Genomic DNA, 15,857 nt, shown 5'->3' on the forward strand with positions numbered 1-15,857 from the left:
AGATCAGAGTAATCCAGGCTACTATGTTCTACAGCAAAAAAAAGCAGTGTTGCTCACTTTTCCATAGATTATTATGACGAGCTGTTAGAGGACTGAATGCAAAAGGTTTGCGTTTACCATAGTATTTTCCATATAAACTTCAAATAGCGTGTGCACAACCAAATTTCTTTCGAATCACTTCCAATTTTGGGAGGATCATTTTCGTCATAATTGACATCGTTTAAACATAGGGGAGCAAATACTTCAACATTTGCATCAGTCTATCCTGTTTAATGTACACACTTAAAAATTATTCGCGAGCTCGGCATTTGAAATTGCTGAACTTACTCGGTTTTCACACATTTTGCTGAAAACTCAGCTAAAATATAATTGTAACCGAGTTTCGGCAACTCCTGAAACTGATATTTCGGTTAACTCTATTTTTTACCCGTAACTCGGCAACAAGAAGTGCCGAGCAACAAAGTTAAGAATGTTTTCGCCGAAGTCAGTTGTCTTGAATGCTGATATATCGGTTTTCCACCTAGGTTTACCGAGATTCTCAGCATTTTGTTTAATCATTCGCCATCTTGATTTCATTTCGGTTCGGAAAAGTGCGTCGGTCGTACATAAGTTAATATAGTAAAATATAGTTAAAAAGTTCCAAAAAGTGGTCCAAATTCGGCAAACAGTGAAGCGGGAGGAACTAAGATTGCACGAGATCTTCAGTAAGTACGCCAATGTATTTTTGTTGTTCTTTTTCTAGTGTTCAATGTCGTCTCTTATATGCTTTTTCTGTCACGGAGTAAATGTGAAGTTCTTGGCAGAATGTCCAAGTTGCGTGACTTATCCGGAGCAGGCCATATCTGTATCATATCCGGAGCAGGCACTTTGAACCGTATGCTGTATTTTTACGATTGTACGGTATCAAAATGATTGTTTTTAATTTTAGCTGAGATTCAGTTTCTGTAATGCCGAGATTCTCAGTTGAAAACAGTACCTGAAACCTCTTGTACAAACTGACTTAATCGGTTAAAACGATTAAACCGAGTTCACTGCCGAGCGCTCGGCTGTGCGGATCTCGGTTTTCGAAAGCCGAGTCTCGGCAGATAAATTTGAGTGTGTAAGTCTGGGTCTACTTGAGTATGAACCTCAGTCTTAAATTTGCGAGCGATATTCGATAACGCCTGTAGATTTGAAGGCCTATACTCAAAGGAATTCTTTGATTACCTTAAATAATCGTTGAACTCATAACTTTGTACGACATACTTTATTGAGCTATTTCAGGTGCAAACCTTATTAATCAACGTCAGATAGGTCACTGTGCTAGTAGATTTGAAGTCCTCCAATCAATGGAGTTCAAAGTCAACCTGAAAACGTTAGACTTAGGATAATATAGTAGTTTAAGCTCACATGATTGTAAACCTTGTTGATTTACCTTCAAGAGATCACTGGTTACGTTTGTTTATCCCAACTTGATAGAATATGTTTATTTGAGTTTGCTTGCCTTATTAAAAAATAAATCCAAAAGTTCTCTGGTTACTTGTAGATAAGAAGAGTTTCACTTTAAGGAGTTTTTGGATTACCGATAAAGATTGATAATTTTAAAACATGATAGGCTATACATTATAGAGTCTGTTTGGGTATAAACCTTATTCATTAAAATTATGAAAATATATTGGCTTTTTTCGGTGACTGCAATACGTATACTCAGAGTGAAAGGAAGTAACGCAAGTAATGAAATGACAAGATGGATAGAATCGCAAGCGAGCGACGAGAAAAATGAATGAAAGTTGAAAATTTGTATTAAAAATTAGATCTCTGGTTATGCTTGTAGATACAAAGAGCCTCACTTTAAAAAGTTTCTGAATTATTGAAAGAAATTATTTGAAAACTTGAACACAAAAAGTTTGCCTGTTCCATAGTAATTTCCATATAAACTTCAAATAGCGTGTGCACAACCAAATTTCTTCCGAATCACTTCAAATTTTTGGGAGGATCATTTTCATCATAATTGACATCGTTTAAGCATAGGGGAGCAAAAACTTCAAAATTTGCATCAGTTCAATAGGACACATGTTATTATTTAGTCTGTTTGGGTGTAAACCCAATTCATTACTGTCAATAAAGGCTCTTGTTACGCTATAGTTTGATGACGTTGGGTTGGAGTTCATTGATTCAATAATTTGGTGTAACACAATTGTATGAGCCCACATGAGTGTAAGCCTTATGGAATCCATAATATGGATATATCTTCAAGAGATACTGGTTATGTTTGTTGATTCGAAGTCCTGTATTCAACGAAGTTCTCGAACAACCCTAGAACGCCGCTAGACTCAAAACATGATAGAATAGGTTTTCTTGAGTCTGCTAGAGTATGATCTTTATCAATAAACCATCAAAAAATCTCTGGTTACACCTATAGATTCATAGGGTACCTGTTGGTCCTTTTTGAAATCAAAAGCTTCGAAATCAACAGGTTAACGGTTATCCGAAAACTTTTTTGAGCTAAGACTTGTTTTTGGATGACCGTTAACAACTGTTGATTTCGAAAAGGACAAATTTTACTAAACCTGTTTTGATGAAGGTGTAACTCATAAGCGTCAGAACGGTCACTTGTTACGTGTGTAGATTTGAAGTCCAATTTTCAAAGGAGTTCTTGGGTAACCTTAGATAGACGCTGAATTCAAAACATAATAGATCATAGTTGTTAGCTATTACATAAGCATGAATTACAAAGATAAAGTTCTGAGAAAATTGAGAGTATCTCTCACTTATCGCTCTCTGTACCAATAGTGATCCGCTACATATCATGAAAGTCTGTTCATTGTCTACTGGTACAGCTCTAATTATATCGAGGGATAACAGTGCATGATGAAACACATCTAAACAAACTCCAAACATGGGGCACTATTGCTATAGGATGTTTGGGGATTGTTTATCATGCCAATGAAGTAAAACACCTACCTCCAACTGTAAAAAATAGCAAGAAAAATGAGTCTTATCATCGTTCTGACTTGTGAAACAATGCCGATCATGGACCGATACAGATGCGATTTCTTCGTATGCTTTGATCGCACTTCTAAACCAATTGAGAATGAATTCCGCAATGCCTGCACCAATTTCAATGAAAATGATAGCTGCCTCGCAATGCTTTTTGGAAGATTTTCTTCAGTACTTTTATTTGTTAGCAGTATCCAGCTTTTTACGCTAGCTATAAAACAACGAGGGGTGGTTCGATTTTAACAATGAGCCTCTGTACGTACCATAAATCCTTTTGTTCTTTTGACTTTTATTGTGCGCCGTGTGTTGGAATCGAAACATGCTGTGCTGAACGAAGGACGTAAACAAAATTCGTCCGTCAAAATAGGCCAGGGGAAGGGGTTCACCCAGAGTGAATTTATAGCAGAGAAAAAGTAGATTTTGTATGAAAATTGACAGGAAAATGAATGACAAGTTCATCCACTTCTCCTGGCCTATTAGGAATTTACAAAATTTGAAATTATACTGATAAGTTCCTTCATGAATTACGTTATTAAGTTGAACATTGAAGTGTATGAATCAAGCAGTAGTTCAAATTGTTTTTAATGAGAAGATTCTTCAAGTCCAGTGTTGCTGTTTCCAGAAACGATTTCCGTCAATGTGTGAGCCTTCAGGTAGGGTGATGTGCTAGTATCCATCGTATTAAGCATTGATAAGTGAGAACTGCAATTTTCGCAGTATTGCAGTGAATGATGCTGACACAAACCGATGCCAAACAATTCTTTCTTAAAACGGCTTTAGCATTGTACAATAACATTTTGATAAATCTTGATCTCTTTTTGGAAATAATGCAACGAAAATGCATCTTACCGTATTCTCAGTCCGTCGTATCGTTTTCAACTCCGTCGCAATCAGTTTCCAGATTCGTCTCACAGCTTTTTTTTTTTGTTTTTTACAAGGGGGAAATCTGCAAACAGATCCCCTGAGAAGATAACTCAGGGAATGCGGGGATGACGCACCAACGACGACCCGCTAAAACCAGCCTATGCACTGTGCATGAGCAATTCATTTAGAATTGCTCAAGTGGTGAACAGTGCATCGACATGACCCTTGGACTCAGACCCTCATCTCCCCGGAACCACCTTACGGTATTTCTTCGGGAAGGGACCAGTGCATATAGCACAACACGTGTAGCAGAAGTAGCCTAGGCAAACTGCTTCTCCTAGCCGACTTAAACAATGTTACAAGGGACCAGCCTCGGCAGGGCTAATCCTCTGCAGCCAACTCTTGGTCGGCGCGCCATAGACGCTGCAATTCTAACATAATGTGAGTGACAGCCGTAGTTACTGCATTCCAGCACTCGGCATCCGCACACATTCTCTCTATAATATTGTCGGGGGACGTGTCCCCTCCGCATGTAGTGAGCATGCGACCTCTCACAACAATGAAACGGGGGCAATCGAACACGACATGCTCCGCTGTTTCCTCTACACCAGCACAATTGGGGCACGCAGGAGATTCTGAGTGCCCGAACCTATGCAGGTACTGTCTATAGCAACCATGTCCTGACAGAAACTGCGTCAGGTGGAAGTTCACTTCCCCATGGCTTCTACCATACCAATCTGACACATTTGGTATTAGTCGATGGGTCCATCTACCCTTAGTGGAGTTATCCCATTCCTGCTGCCAGCTTCTGAGCGTTTCCTCTTTACACTTGTCGCGGACTCCTCTGGTACCCCTTTGGTTGAAGCATTGAACATCTTCCTTGATGATGAGCCCGATGGGTGTCATCCCGGCTATGATGCACACGGCCTCTTTAGATACCGTCCGGTATGCACTTGCTACTCTTAAGCACATTATCCTGTACGTGCTTTCCAACCGCTTTAGGTTTCTGTTCGTTCTAAGCGCTTTTGACCAGATTGGTCCTCCATACCTTAGTATGGATAGCGCCACGCTTACCAGCAGCTTGCGTTTGCTGGCAATTACAGCAGAGCTGTTAGACATCATCCTCGAAAGCGCCGCTATAGCCGTAGATGCCCTTTTACAGGCATATTCAACGTGGCTAGCGAAGCTCAGCTTGTCATCGATCATTACCCCAAGATGCCTAAGGGATCGCTTGGACTCTATGGTGCAATCACCTACCGAGATAAGCGCCCGTTGCTCGGACTTGCGGTTGTTGACCACCACCACCTCAGTCTTGTGACGGGCCAGTCCTAGTTTCCTAGACTTCATCCATTCCTCAACCAGGGAAATAGAGTGCGCTGCTGTCAACTCTACTTCCTCCATCGATTCACCATAGACCACTAGGGTGATATCGTCGGCGAAGCCAACAATCTTAACACCCGTCGGAAGGGGCAGCCTCAGTACGTCATCGTACATCGCATTCCATAACAGCGGGCCCAGGATTGAACCTTGAGGTACTCCCGCGGTAATTCGAACGCTTTTCTGTCCCTCCTCTGTGTCATACAGTAGAATCCTACCATCAAAATAGCTTTCTAGAAGCTTACACAACTGCACCGGTACCTTGAGGCGGTGAAGCGCGTGTGCTATTGCTTCCCAGCTTGCGCTGTTGAACGCATTCTTCACATCCAGAGTGACAACCGCGCAGTAACGGATGCCGCTCCTTTTATGCTCGATTGCCACCTCAGCTGTTTGAACGACCGACTGGATGGCGTCCAGAGTAGATTTACCTTTTCTGAATCCAAACTGGTTGTTGGACAGGCCGTCCGCACTCTCCGTATACGGTACTAGTCTGTTGAGAATCAACCTCTCCAATAACTTGCCCGTCGTATCTAGTAGACAGATAGGTCTATACGCCGACGGGTCACCTGGTGGTTTCCTCGCCTTTGGTAGTAGCACCAATTTCTGTCGCTTCCATACATCCGGGAAGATTCCTTGATCAATGCAGCGTTGCATCGTGGTTCTGAACATGTCCGGATCCGTGTTCACTGCCGCTTTTAAGGCAACATTCGGGATACCATCGGGTCCCGGTGCCTTGTTTGACGCGAATGATTTCACGACTTCTGCCAGCTCTTCGTTCGTCACTCTCGCCACTTCTTCTCCTTCATCTGCCGCATACGGCGCTGGGGGCCATGTGCTTATGGGATGGTGCGGGAAGAGTACATCGATTATCGATCGCAGCAACTCGGGCGATTTCTCTTGGGGCGCTCACAGCTTACGGCTCACTATGTGTATTGAATGGTTAAAACACAACATATCAACGCTATAACAAAATGTTTTACTAGAATATATACATCTACTGGCATCTCCCTCCATTCCTTCAGCATGATGGAATATACTAATTTCCTTTAAAATTCATTGTTCGTTATCAAAATTCAGTCCAAACATATGAACACAATTCCTTTTGACCGTACAATTATGGCATTTGCTCACAGTACAGCGAAAACAACACAATCAAAGAAACCGTATTTTTACATCGAGAGTCGTGCACACATTGATGCGCACAAGCTTTTTTTTCTCAGTACGACGGATTAAACTTTGTTTACATTCTCAATTATACGCGGCGGTTGAGGAAATTTCGTAAAATTTGGTGATTTATTGAAGTTTTACGGCGTGTGATTGGAATGAAATCCTTCAGTGAAGAAGTACGAAGGTTTTCCATAATGAAAATAAGTGCCCGGCGAAGTAAGTCACCCACGGGGGCGGGAAGAAACTTGTGTTGGAAAGTGGTGTGGCTCAGTCGATCGCTAAGCATTTCTCTCAAATCGTGTTCGTCCATGCGATTTCGGTGAAAAAGTGCAAAGTGGATAATTGAACTGAAGTTATTTACCGAAATACAGTAGTTTTATTGCATTTTTGGTGTACAAGTGTACAAACCATAACAGCTTTCACAAAATTACACTTGGATAACGAATTTGTGTTGCAGGTAAGTTTTAGTATCCGCCGTAGTGGAACATTTAATGTTTGATACGACGAATAGTAGCGCTTACGACGAAGAAGAACAAAACCCTAGTGGTTTTGGCTTGTGGATGGACTAACAAGAATTACAACTTAGTGACAGTCTACTTAGGTGTCATACTTAGGAGATGGAAACGTTCGTACACTAGTGAAGTCTGGTGAGATCGTTTTTAATATTCATCATTATAATTTTTGATCCAATTGCACTTTTATTAGAAAAAATTTCAGTTCCTGTATACCGGAAATTAAGAGAGGGGGGGGGGGCAAATAAGTTTCCGTCTCCTTTCTCCTTTCAGAGAGCGAGCAAAGGTGCTTAAGCCAAGGCCAAAGACAAATTAAATTAGGGACATGGACCCATGCAGTTGCCCAAAATTTTATGGCTCAAAAGGTAATCTAGAATGCCGTGAAAAGTGTACTGCGATCTGTCAAACTTGGGTACCTTTTGCACTACCGAGGGACCAAATGCAGTACTAGAAGTGGTACCCAATCTGAGCCCGAGTGGGACGGACCTGGCCAAGGCTCTAGAGCCAGGACATGACGAAAAAATGAACATGTCCCATCCCAGGAGAACAACAATGGAGTGTGCATTAACATTCTTAGTAACGCCACTCCCAACGATTTTACCTTTAACCCTGAATTAAAACGATTGGTACGGTTGTTCCCGTTTCTTTTTTCCTTGAATTGAAAATATTTTGTCTATCAGTTTATTCATGCGTGAATAACCTTATCGTCACGAGTTTTTCTATTGTCTTCAACCCCAAAGTCTGCACAGTGGGCCTGGCCATTTTAATAATATAATTCAACTCCCTGTTGATTAACTGCTGCCCATCAACTTAAAAAAGAAAAAAACGATGAGATTGAAAAGGGTGGTAGAAAAAATCTATATGGGGCTCTGCACAAAAATGTACCTCTCCCTTTCACTCTGTTATGAAATTTGTAAACATCAAGGCCAGTAAAAGTCAAAATCCCATACAAAATCGAAACAGTGCAGAGGCCTATTCTGAAACACAAGAATGTAGGTTTGATATTTCTTGCTGTCAGCATAACTAATTTTTTTCACCACAAAGCTTGCTTTGATCAAGCCAGAAAATTTATAGTACATGCAAGAAATGTCATAAGGGGGTGATTCAAAATTTATGACAGGCTAACGTAAAAAGCTGGATATGGATATCATGATGTTAATGACAGATCTTGCGTTCAGTATCACAAGAGCGTAACTACAGAGATCGATTTCTTTTCATCGGTTTTCGTCCGTCAGCGGAAGTTCGATAAGTGCAATAAGTTTACGTTACACGTTGTGTTTCTTAATCGACAACTTCGATGGCTGGTAGACGTTAAAGATCTGTCAGTTGACGTCAACATATTTCAGCCGATATGCATACGGGATGTTTTCCAATGAAAATAAAGTTCAATTTTGAAATCTTAACACTAGTGCAACGTTAACAATTTATGTCAGGCTCATACGCCATATAGCATAACGGAGCCAATGTCATTCACAACTATCGCATTGCAGTTATAAAGGACAAAAGCATTACAGTTCAATAACTTTTTGAATATCTGTTATTGCATAGCTTTGCCAAACCTTGTTTCTCATTTTTAATTCCTGAAATCACAGACCGTTCGTTAATCAGTAACAATCATCCTCCCATTTCAGAATCGTTCAACCTTTTCTGCTGGGCGAACTGATTCGGTACTTTGACCAAGTGGCGGCAGCCACTTCGGTGGAATCGGAATCTTCTCCGGAACAATCACAGCCACCAATTTCCGAAGCGTATCTTTATGCGGGTGGACTGGCTCTGACGGTGGTCGCACCGTTGGCCATTTTTCATCTCTACCAATTGTTCCTGCTGCAGGTGGGAATGAAACTGCGAATCGGATGCTGCGCGATGATTTATCAAAAGGTTGGTATTGAGATATTATTGCGTTGGAATGCGTGATTGGGGTGGGGCTTTCCGGTGAATCGTTATCATCGTTCGAGCTCGGGATGAATTAATGAGAACTTGTGGTGGCCACAGTCACCGCAAAAAGCTGCCCCGCGTTAAGTGGGATGTGGAATGCAATTTCGAGCAAAGAAATGAATGACCTGTCACCGGGTATTGTTGATGGATATAGTGGATTATGGATGGATGATTGATAGCTGCCGACTTTTTTTGTGGACTTTTTTCTGAGATAATTCTAATAAATGATAGCTGTTATTCACGAAACTTGAATTTGGATTGCATTAGGAAAGGATTTGGAGATTAAATTTTGATCTTATTGACTTCAGTGCGGTGATTCAGGATTCATCCATAAAAATCCCTAATAACTGAACTGACCTGTTTCCCATTCTTCCAGGCCCTCCAGCTGTCGACGACCCTCTCGGCGGACGGACTCAGCGGTCGCATCATCAACCTCATGTCCAACGACGTCAGCCGGTTCGACTACGCCGTGATCTTCTTCCACGATCTGTGGAAGGGCCCCGTTGAGTTGGTGATCGTGTCGTTCCTGGTCTACCGTCTTATCGGTCCCACCGGGTTGATCGGAATAGCCATCCTGTTGTTGTTCATACCGGGTCAAGGATGGCTGGGCAAGCAGGCGGCTTCGTTTAGGCTCAGGGCAGCCTTGGCCACTGACGATCGGGTGAAGTTCACCAACGAGATCGTTCAGGCTATTCAGGTGATTAAGATGTACGTCTGGGAACGGCCGTTTGAGGCGGTTGTGCAGCGGTTGAGACGCGACGAGATCCGAGCGTTACGAGGAAGTGCCTTTATCCGATCAGGACTGTTCGCGCTGAGGATCATGCCGAAGTTGTCGATCTTCGCCAGTCTGGTGGCGTACGTATACGCTGGAAATGCGCTGACGGCCGTCAAGGTCTACATGCTGGTGTCGTTCTTCAGCGTGATCAATCACTCGATGGTGGAGTTCTGGCCGTTGGCGGTGACGTCCTGCGCCGAGGCGTGGGTCTCGTTGAAACGGATCGAGGACTTTCTCGATGAGGAAGGTCAAATGATGGATGGGGAAAGGGGAGGGGGAGAAGAGATGTGTGAGAAGAAGATTGAGGTTAAGGCGATGCGAACGGAATGGGCGGAGTCGAGCTTCCGGATGCGGTTGGATGAATGGAACGTGGGAAGAGGTGAGACTTGGGCGATTGTTGGGCAAGTAGGAAGCGGGAAGTCTTCGTTACTGAGTTTGTTGATGAAAGAGCTATTGCCTAGGGAAGGATCAGTGACGATCAGTGGAACGGTGAGTTACTGCTCACAGAAGCCTTGGGTGTTTGAAGGAACGGTTCGGGAGAATATAGTGTTCATAGAACCGTTCGATGAAAATCGATACAATGAAGTGGTCAGGGTTTGTGCGTTGCAGAGAGATCTGATGCTGTGGCCGAACAGTGATCAGACGGTAGTTGGTGAGCGGGGTGTTAGTCTGAGTGGTGGACAGAAAGCGCGAGTGAATCTTGCAAGAGCGATCTATAGGCGAGCAGACATCTACTTGCTGGACGATCCTCTATCTGCGGTGGATGCTCATGTAGGGAAACACATCTTCGAAGAGTGTATTCAGGGATACCTGGCTGAGAAAATCTGCGTGTTGGTAACTCATCAGCTACAGTATCTCAGTGGAATGGATCGTATAATGATCATGAACAAAGGACAAGTTGAAGCCAAGGGTAGTTACGAAGAAGTGCGACAATATTTCAAAGATATAGTTCAAGCTAAGGACTCTGACGTGGATGTAACTGAAGAAACGATCGAGACAGATCAACTGTTAGAAGAAACCACACAAGAAGGTCCAGCAAACAGCAAAGTGGGCGAAAACCAAAACGATGGAACCATTGGATTCAGGGTATACAAAGACTTCCTCAAGTCGGTGAACAACGGGTTGTTCGTCGTATTAGTTGGCTTACTGCTTCTGGCCTGGCAGATGTCTTCGACAGGCACTGACTACTACTTGCTCATTTGGTAAGTCAACCATGTTCGTCCAACTCTATAAAAGTTTAACTAGGCTCATTGGTTCAGGGTCAACTGGGAGGAGAAATTCTCCGGCACCTCAGATGCAACGTGGACCACAGACGATCACATCCTGCTGTACAGCGGACTGATCGCGCTGACTCTTCTCCTGTCGGTCAACTCGTTCGCCTTCTTCGAAATGTGTCTACGGGCGTCACTCAATCTGCACGCATCCCTCTACCAGGGCATTTCGAGAGCCACCATGTACTTCTTCAACACCAACTCATCCGGACGGGTGATCAACCGCTTCTCCAAGGACATCGGCCTGATTGATGCCGGGCTGCCGGTGGTTATGATCGACAGTTTGTACGTGAGTATGGCAGGACTGTAGTCTTCGGGAATAGATGTAGATCTTCCTTTCTCACAGTTCTTCCTGGAGTTGGCGGGTATAATCGTGATCGTTTCGCTGGCAAACTACTGGCTGCTGGTTCCGACGGCCATCATGGCAGCCCTATTCTACGCTTTACGCTACGTCTTTCTGAAAACGGCGCGGAACGTCAAGCGAGTCGAGGCGATCAGTGAGTTCAACACACCTTATTCCTTATCCTCAAACTCATCAAACGTCTAACTTTTTTAGCGCGTAGTCCGATTTTCGCTCATACAAACGCTACCGTGGAAGGTCTCACCACGGTTCGAGCTTTCGGAGCGCAGCGGCAGATGCTGTCACAGTTCGACGCCCACCAGGATCTGAACTCTTCGGCTTCGTTCCTGTTCGGAGCCATCGCCAGAGGTTTTGCCTTCTGGTTGGACCTAATATGTGCACTATACATTGCTGCAGTCGTCTTCAGCTTCCCAATACTGGGAACCGGTAAGAACCTTCCATCGAAATTACTAATTCCCTAACAAAGATTATTAACCCTATTGAAGTTAGAAATTGTCAGCGGAAACGTCGGGTTGGCCATCACGCAGGTGCTAAATTTAATCGGCATGTGCAACTGGGGCTTACGGCAAACAGCCGAGCTGGAAAACCAAATGACTTCCGTCGAAAGGGTTCTGGAGTACTCCCGGCTGGACGAGGAAAAGGATACCATCAAACCAGCGATGGAAATTTCGCAAAACTGGCCCCAGAAGGGAAGTGTTGAATTCCGTAGCATCACCTTGCGATACGCCCCGCACGCCGAACCGGTGCTGAAGAGACTAAGTTTCGAGATTAAGGCGAAGGTAAGCCCGAATCTATTTCCAACTTATTAAATATTTATAACCGAAGAAAGCTGAGCTGGGCACCGTTTGCTTTTTGGTGCGGACGCTTCATGATTTAATTAAGGGGTTCAGATCGAAAAGAAGGTTTTCTCAATTGATGAAAATTGACAGCTCTTTATCCGGGCTCTCGGATTCAGGGTGGCACCCGTGGGGGTTACCGGACCGTAATTCGCTTTATTTTGTCATCCATTTTCCACCTTCAGGGAAATGTGTTACGGATGATATTAACTCACCTGAGTGTTGAGCTCACTGTGAGGTTATTTCAGTTGCATGGTAATTATTGAATTTTCGTAGATTAAAATCGATGGTTATTGTTTTGCTGCATAAGACAAACATTAGAAACAAGTTTCTAATTGACGTAAAATTGTTCATCTTCACTGTAAAAACCAAGGCTCAATATCTCATTATTCAGGTACTAATCCATCAATAATTTTAAAAGATCATTTTAATACTGTTTAACAATTTATAATTGCCAATCTTGTTTATTTTTTTGGTTTCTCTTTATACATTCTAGAAGTTTCTATAAATGTCACCTTAAGCATTTTAGATCAAAATCTGTAGAAATACTCAGAACAATCGCTGGCGTTATGACATAAAAAAATTCTTAGGAAAAATAGTACGGCCAAATCCTAGGATGAAATAACTGAGAAATCTTCCTGAGGATTTTTAGGAGAAATTCGTGAGCAAATTGCTAGAGGAATTAAAAAAAATAAAATCACAAAAAAATGTTTAGAACAACAGCTGAAAATATTCCGCTTGATAATTTAAAACAATGTTTCAATTTTTCAAATATTTCTGGAGGAAGAGATAGAGATTTTTAAAGGAATGTAACTTTTTTGTGAATTTTCCATAGGAATGCTATGGAGCCATATTTAAAATCAATTGATAAGTAAAATGAACCCTGAAAAATTTACATACTAAAAAGTTTTTCTTGAAAGTTTTTCAAAAATTAACCTTGTGCGAATCCATTAAACAACGCTTGAGAAATATCAGGGCAGTAGCAGGGCTTGTAGTGACTCAGTGTGTTGATAGATGGATTCCATGTCTAATCGGTCAGTCACAAAGCTCGACCATCTTCAATTTGGATTGAATTTTGCACATGTTTTTGGTATGGTAGAATAAGTGTTTTTCATAGAAATATTCATCATTTTGACTCAAATGTAACTTTTGAAAATGGCCTATAAATTTTTGCATGCATTTTAATTGAAAAATTCTAACTCCGAATCTGTTGATTTTAGAGAAAAATGTTTTATGAAGAAGTTGTAGTGAACCGTTTGGACTATAAGAAAAAAAGTACACTGAAAAAATATTTTTTTATTTTTATAAAAAAAATCAATAACAAAACTTAAATATTAAATTACACAGAAACTCCATTTTCAATATTTTTAAATTTTCACCATAGAATCTTGATAGTAAACAGATGTTTGGAACAAAGTTTCATGATGGAGAAATCTATATAAATAAAAATGGAGTGGTGTTTGTATGTCACGAAATGGCTTGAGAACGGCTCAACGGATTAAAATTATTCTTCTATAGTTATGTTCCTGAAGTGTTCCGACGTGTTTGTGTATATAAAAAGTAAGGGATATTTAACGGGAAAGTTCAAAAAACAGGAGTGAACGGAACTTCCATTTTGCACGGAGCGTTCCATGGCGTTTTTCGACAGCCTACTTGATGGCAAGACGAAGTTTGCCGGGTCCACTAGTGATTAATAAAAAAGTTTTTCTAACAACAACTTTTGGTCGATTTTCAAAATTTTGATTTTTTTTTTGGTAAAGTAAATACGTTCCGATGATACAGTAAGTATCTTGAAATGATTCTAGGCCATAATGATTGTATAAATAATTTCTCTAGAAGTAGCCATTTTGCAAAGACTATCGAGCACGGTTTTCATTTTTTTCGACTCATTCTGGATAGAATTCGTCAATAATAGGAACTTCAGATACATTATACCTAAAAAACCTAAAAAAACAGACAGAATAAAATAACCAAATGAAACCAATGAGGTTTTATAAAGATTCCTCGAAAATTGTAAGAGGCCATATTCAATATGGCCGCCAAACTTTATCATTTTTTTGCCATTTGTCTCTTTTCAAAAACATCTTACTGAAACTTGAAAGTACCTTGAAACCGGAAATTGAAAATGACTCTTCAAAATAATGTTTCTTGCAATGGAATAATTGACTGCAGTCAAAAAAGCAAATATAAAGAGTTAAAACACATAAATTATGAAGTTTTTTGAACAGAATATTGAATAATCGTTCATTATGATTTTCTTTAGAAACATGGATATAAAGTACATAGAGACATGATAACATGATGTCCCTCTCAAACAACAATAACAAAAACAATATAATTGCACAATATTAAGAGCAGTGAGCTGAAGAAGGGTAAGATAAAAGTTGTGATTTAAACTCTTCATGAGTAAGTAGTACTTCTTGTTGCTCTTATGTTTGGTTGGTTGGTTTGACTTTATTAACGAGATTTTTAGCCCTGGGCTAGTTCATCTCGGGACCAACGGCTTTACTTCCCTTCCGAAGGAAGTCGTCACTATAACTTTTTACGTCATAAGTGACTATGTCGGGGATGGGATTCGATCCCAGGTCCTCGGCGTGAGAGGCGAGTGTTCTAACCACTACACCAGGTCCGTCCCCCTGCTCTTATGTTTGTTTTATTTATGTTTTCAAGTGTATCACCTACCGGCAGACTCAAGTAGGCTTGACACACAGTATGAATACCTGAGTAAAGATATTGAAACGCTGTTTAAAAATACAGTTGTTTCATGATTGTATCATGGATTAATAAAAATTTTAACATGATATAATAAACAAATATTTACTTACCATATGATTTTCATTCAAAATTTTCTAAAACAAAGCAGAAATCGAGTGAATCAAATGTTTAGCTCATAAGAAATTGACCGAGCACCAAATCATAGATTGTTTAAAGGTTATTATTGAAAGGTACAATGTAGAATGTATGAAAATCGTACATTACCATGGTATGATTAATCGAAAAGGTAACAGTGCTTAAATTGAGCGTGATGTAATAAGGCAAGATAAAAATTAGCAGTGGTAAAATCGAGAAAATACTGTACTTATAGATATTAATGCATGGGCCCTGTATGCTTGTCAATATCACATATATGAACCGTGGCAAACATGATTTTTACACTTTTGGGAAATCTGACACTTTCGGGAAATCGGACCCCCATTAAACAGTTGACAGTTTAACAGCCGACCAAATAAGTTGAAAAAATGGTCGATTGTTGCATCGACGCTTATGGAAGTGACTGACGAAATCTGATGTTTAAGTTGGTTAGATTCAGCTTAAACAATCGACTTATCCACCTATTTAGTAGGATAACGTCGACACACCCTATTTAATCCAATGATATTCTATTGACCCCAGTGTTTAACTTCCATAAGCGCCAGTGGAACAATTGATCGATTTCATATTTAGTCATCAATGATAGCGCTGGTGAACCAGCTCCGCTGTCCGTTTACGTTCCGCTTTCATTGCGTTTGGGCCTTGGGCTGTCAAATGTTGAAGGGGATACACACTCAATCTTAGTTTGGCTGTTCGGTAATTTTTTTACGGTTTTAGAACCGTAAAATACGGAAATTAGGGTTCGTTCTACTTCGTCGTAAGCGCTATTATTCGTCGTATCAAACTTAAAATGTTCCACTACAGCGGTTATTCCAACTTACCTGCAACATAGATTAACTTTCCAGGTGTATTTTTTGTAAAAGCTGTCATGGTTTGTACACTTGTACACCAAAAATGCAATAAGACTAC

The 15,857-nt window shown here is 41.1% G+C and overlaps 2 protein-coding genes across 6 annotated transcripts in view; one reads left to right on the plus strand and one right to left on the minus strand.

Annotated features, from left to right (window-relative positions):
- Positions 1-15,857, minus strand: part of LOC5575947 — a 547,305-nt gene that overhangs the window by 209,802 nt on the left and 321,646 nt on the right. The window lies entirely within an intron of this gene.
- Positions 1-15,857, plus strand: part of LOC5578721 (probable multidrug resistance-associated protein lethal(2)03659) — a 34,220-nt gene that overhangs the window by 5,494 nt on the left and 12,869 nt on the right. For 2 of the 3 annotated variants that reach the window (XM_021838032.1, XM_021838033.1), the window contains 6 exons: positions 8,531-8,777; positions 9,211-10,811; positions 10,869-11,169; positions 11,227-11,377; positions 11,437-11,667; positions 11,731-12,020. In XM_021838032.1, coding sequence (XP_021693724.1) covers positions 8,531-8,777; positions 9,211-10,811; positions 10,869-11,169; positions 11,227-11,377; positions 11,437-11,667; positions 11,731-12,020 — 2,821 coding nt within the window. Of the gene's footprint in view, positions 1-8,530; positions 8,778-9,210; positions 10,812-10,868; positions 11,170-11,226; positions 11,378-11,436; positions 11,668-11,726; positions 12,021-15,857 lie in introns of all 3 variants that reach the window. The other variant, XR_002498701.1, reaches the window with a different exon arrangement.

The sequence above is a fragment of the Aedes aegypti genome, chromosome 1, assembly GCF_002204515.2.
Source record: "Aedes aegypti strain LVP_AGWG chromosome 1, AaegL5.0 Primary Assembly, whole genome shotgun sequence".
NCBI classification, from domain to species: domain Eukaryota; kingdom Metazoa; phylum Arthropoda; class Insecta; order Diptera; family Culicidae; genus Aedes; species Aedes aegypti.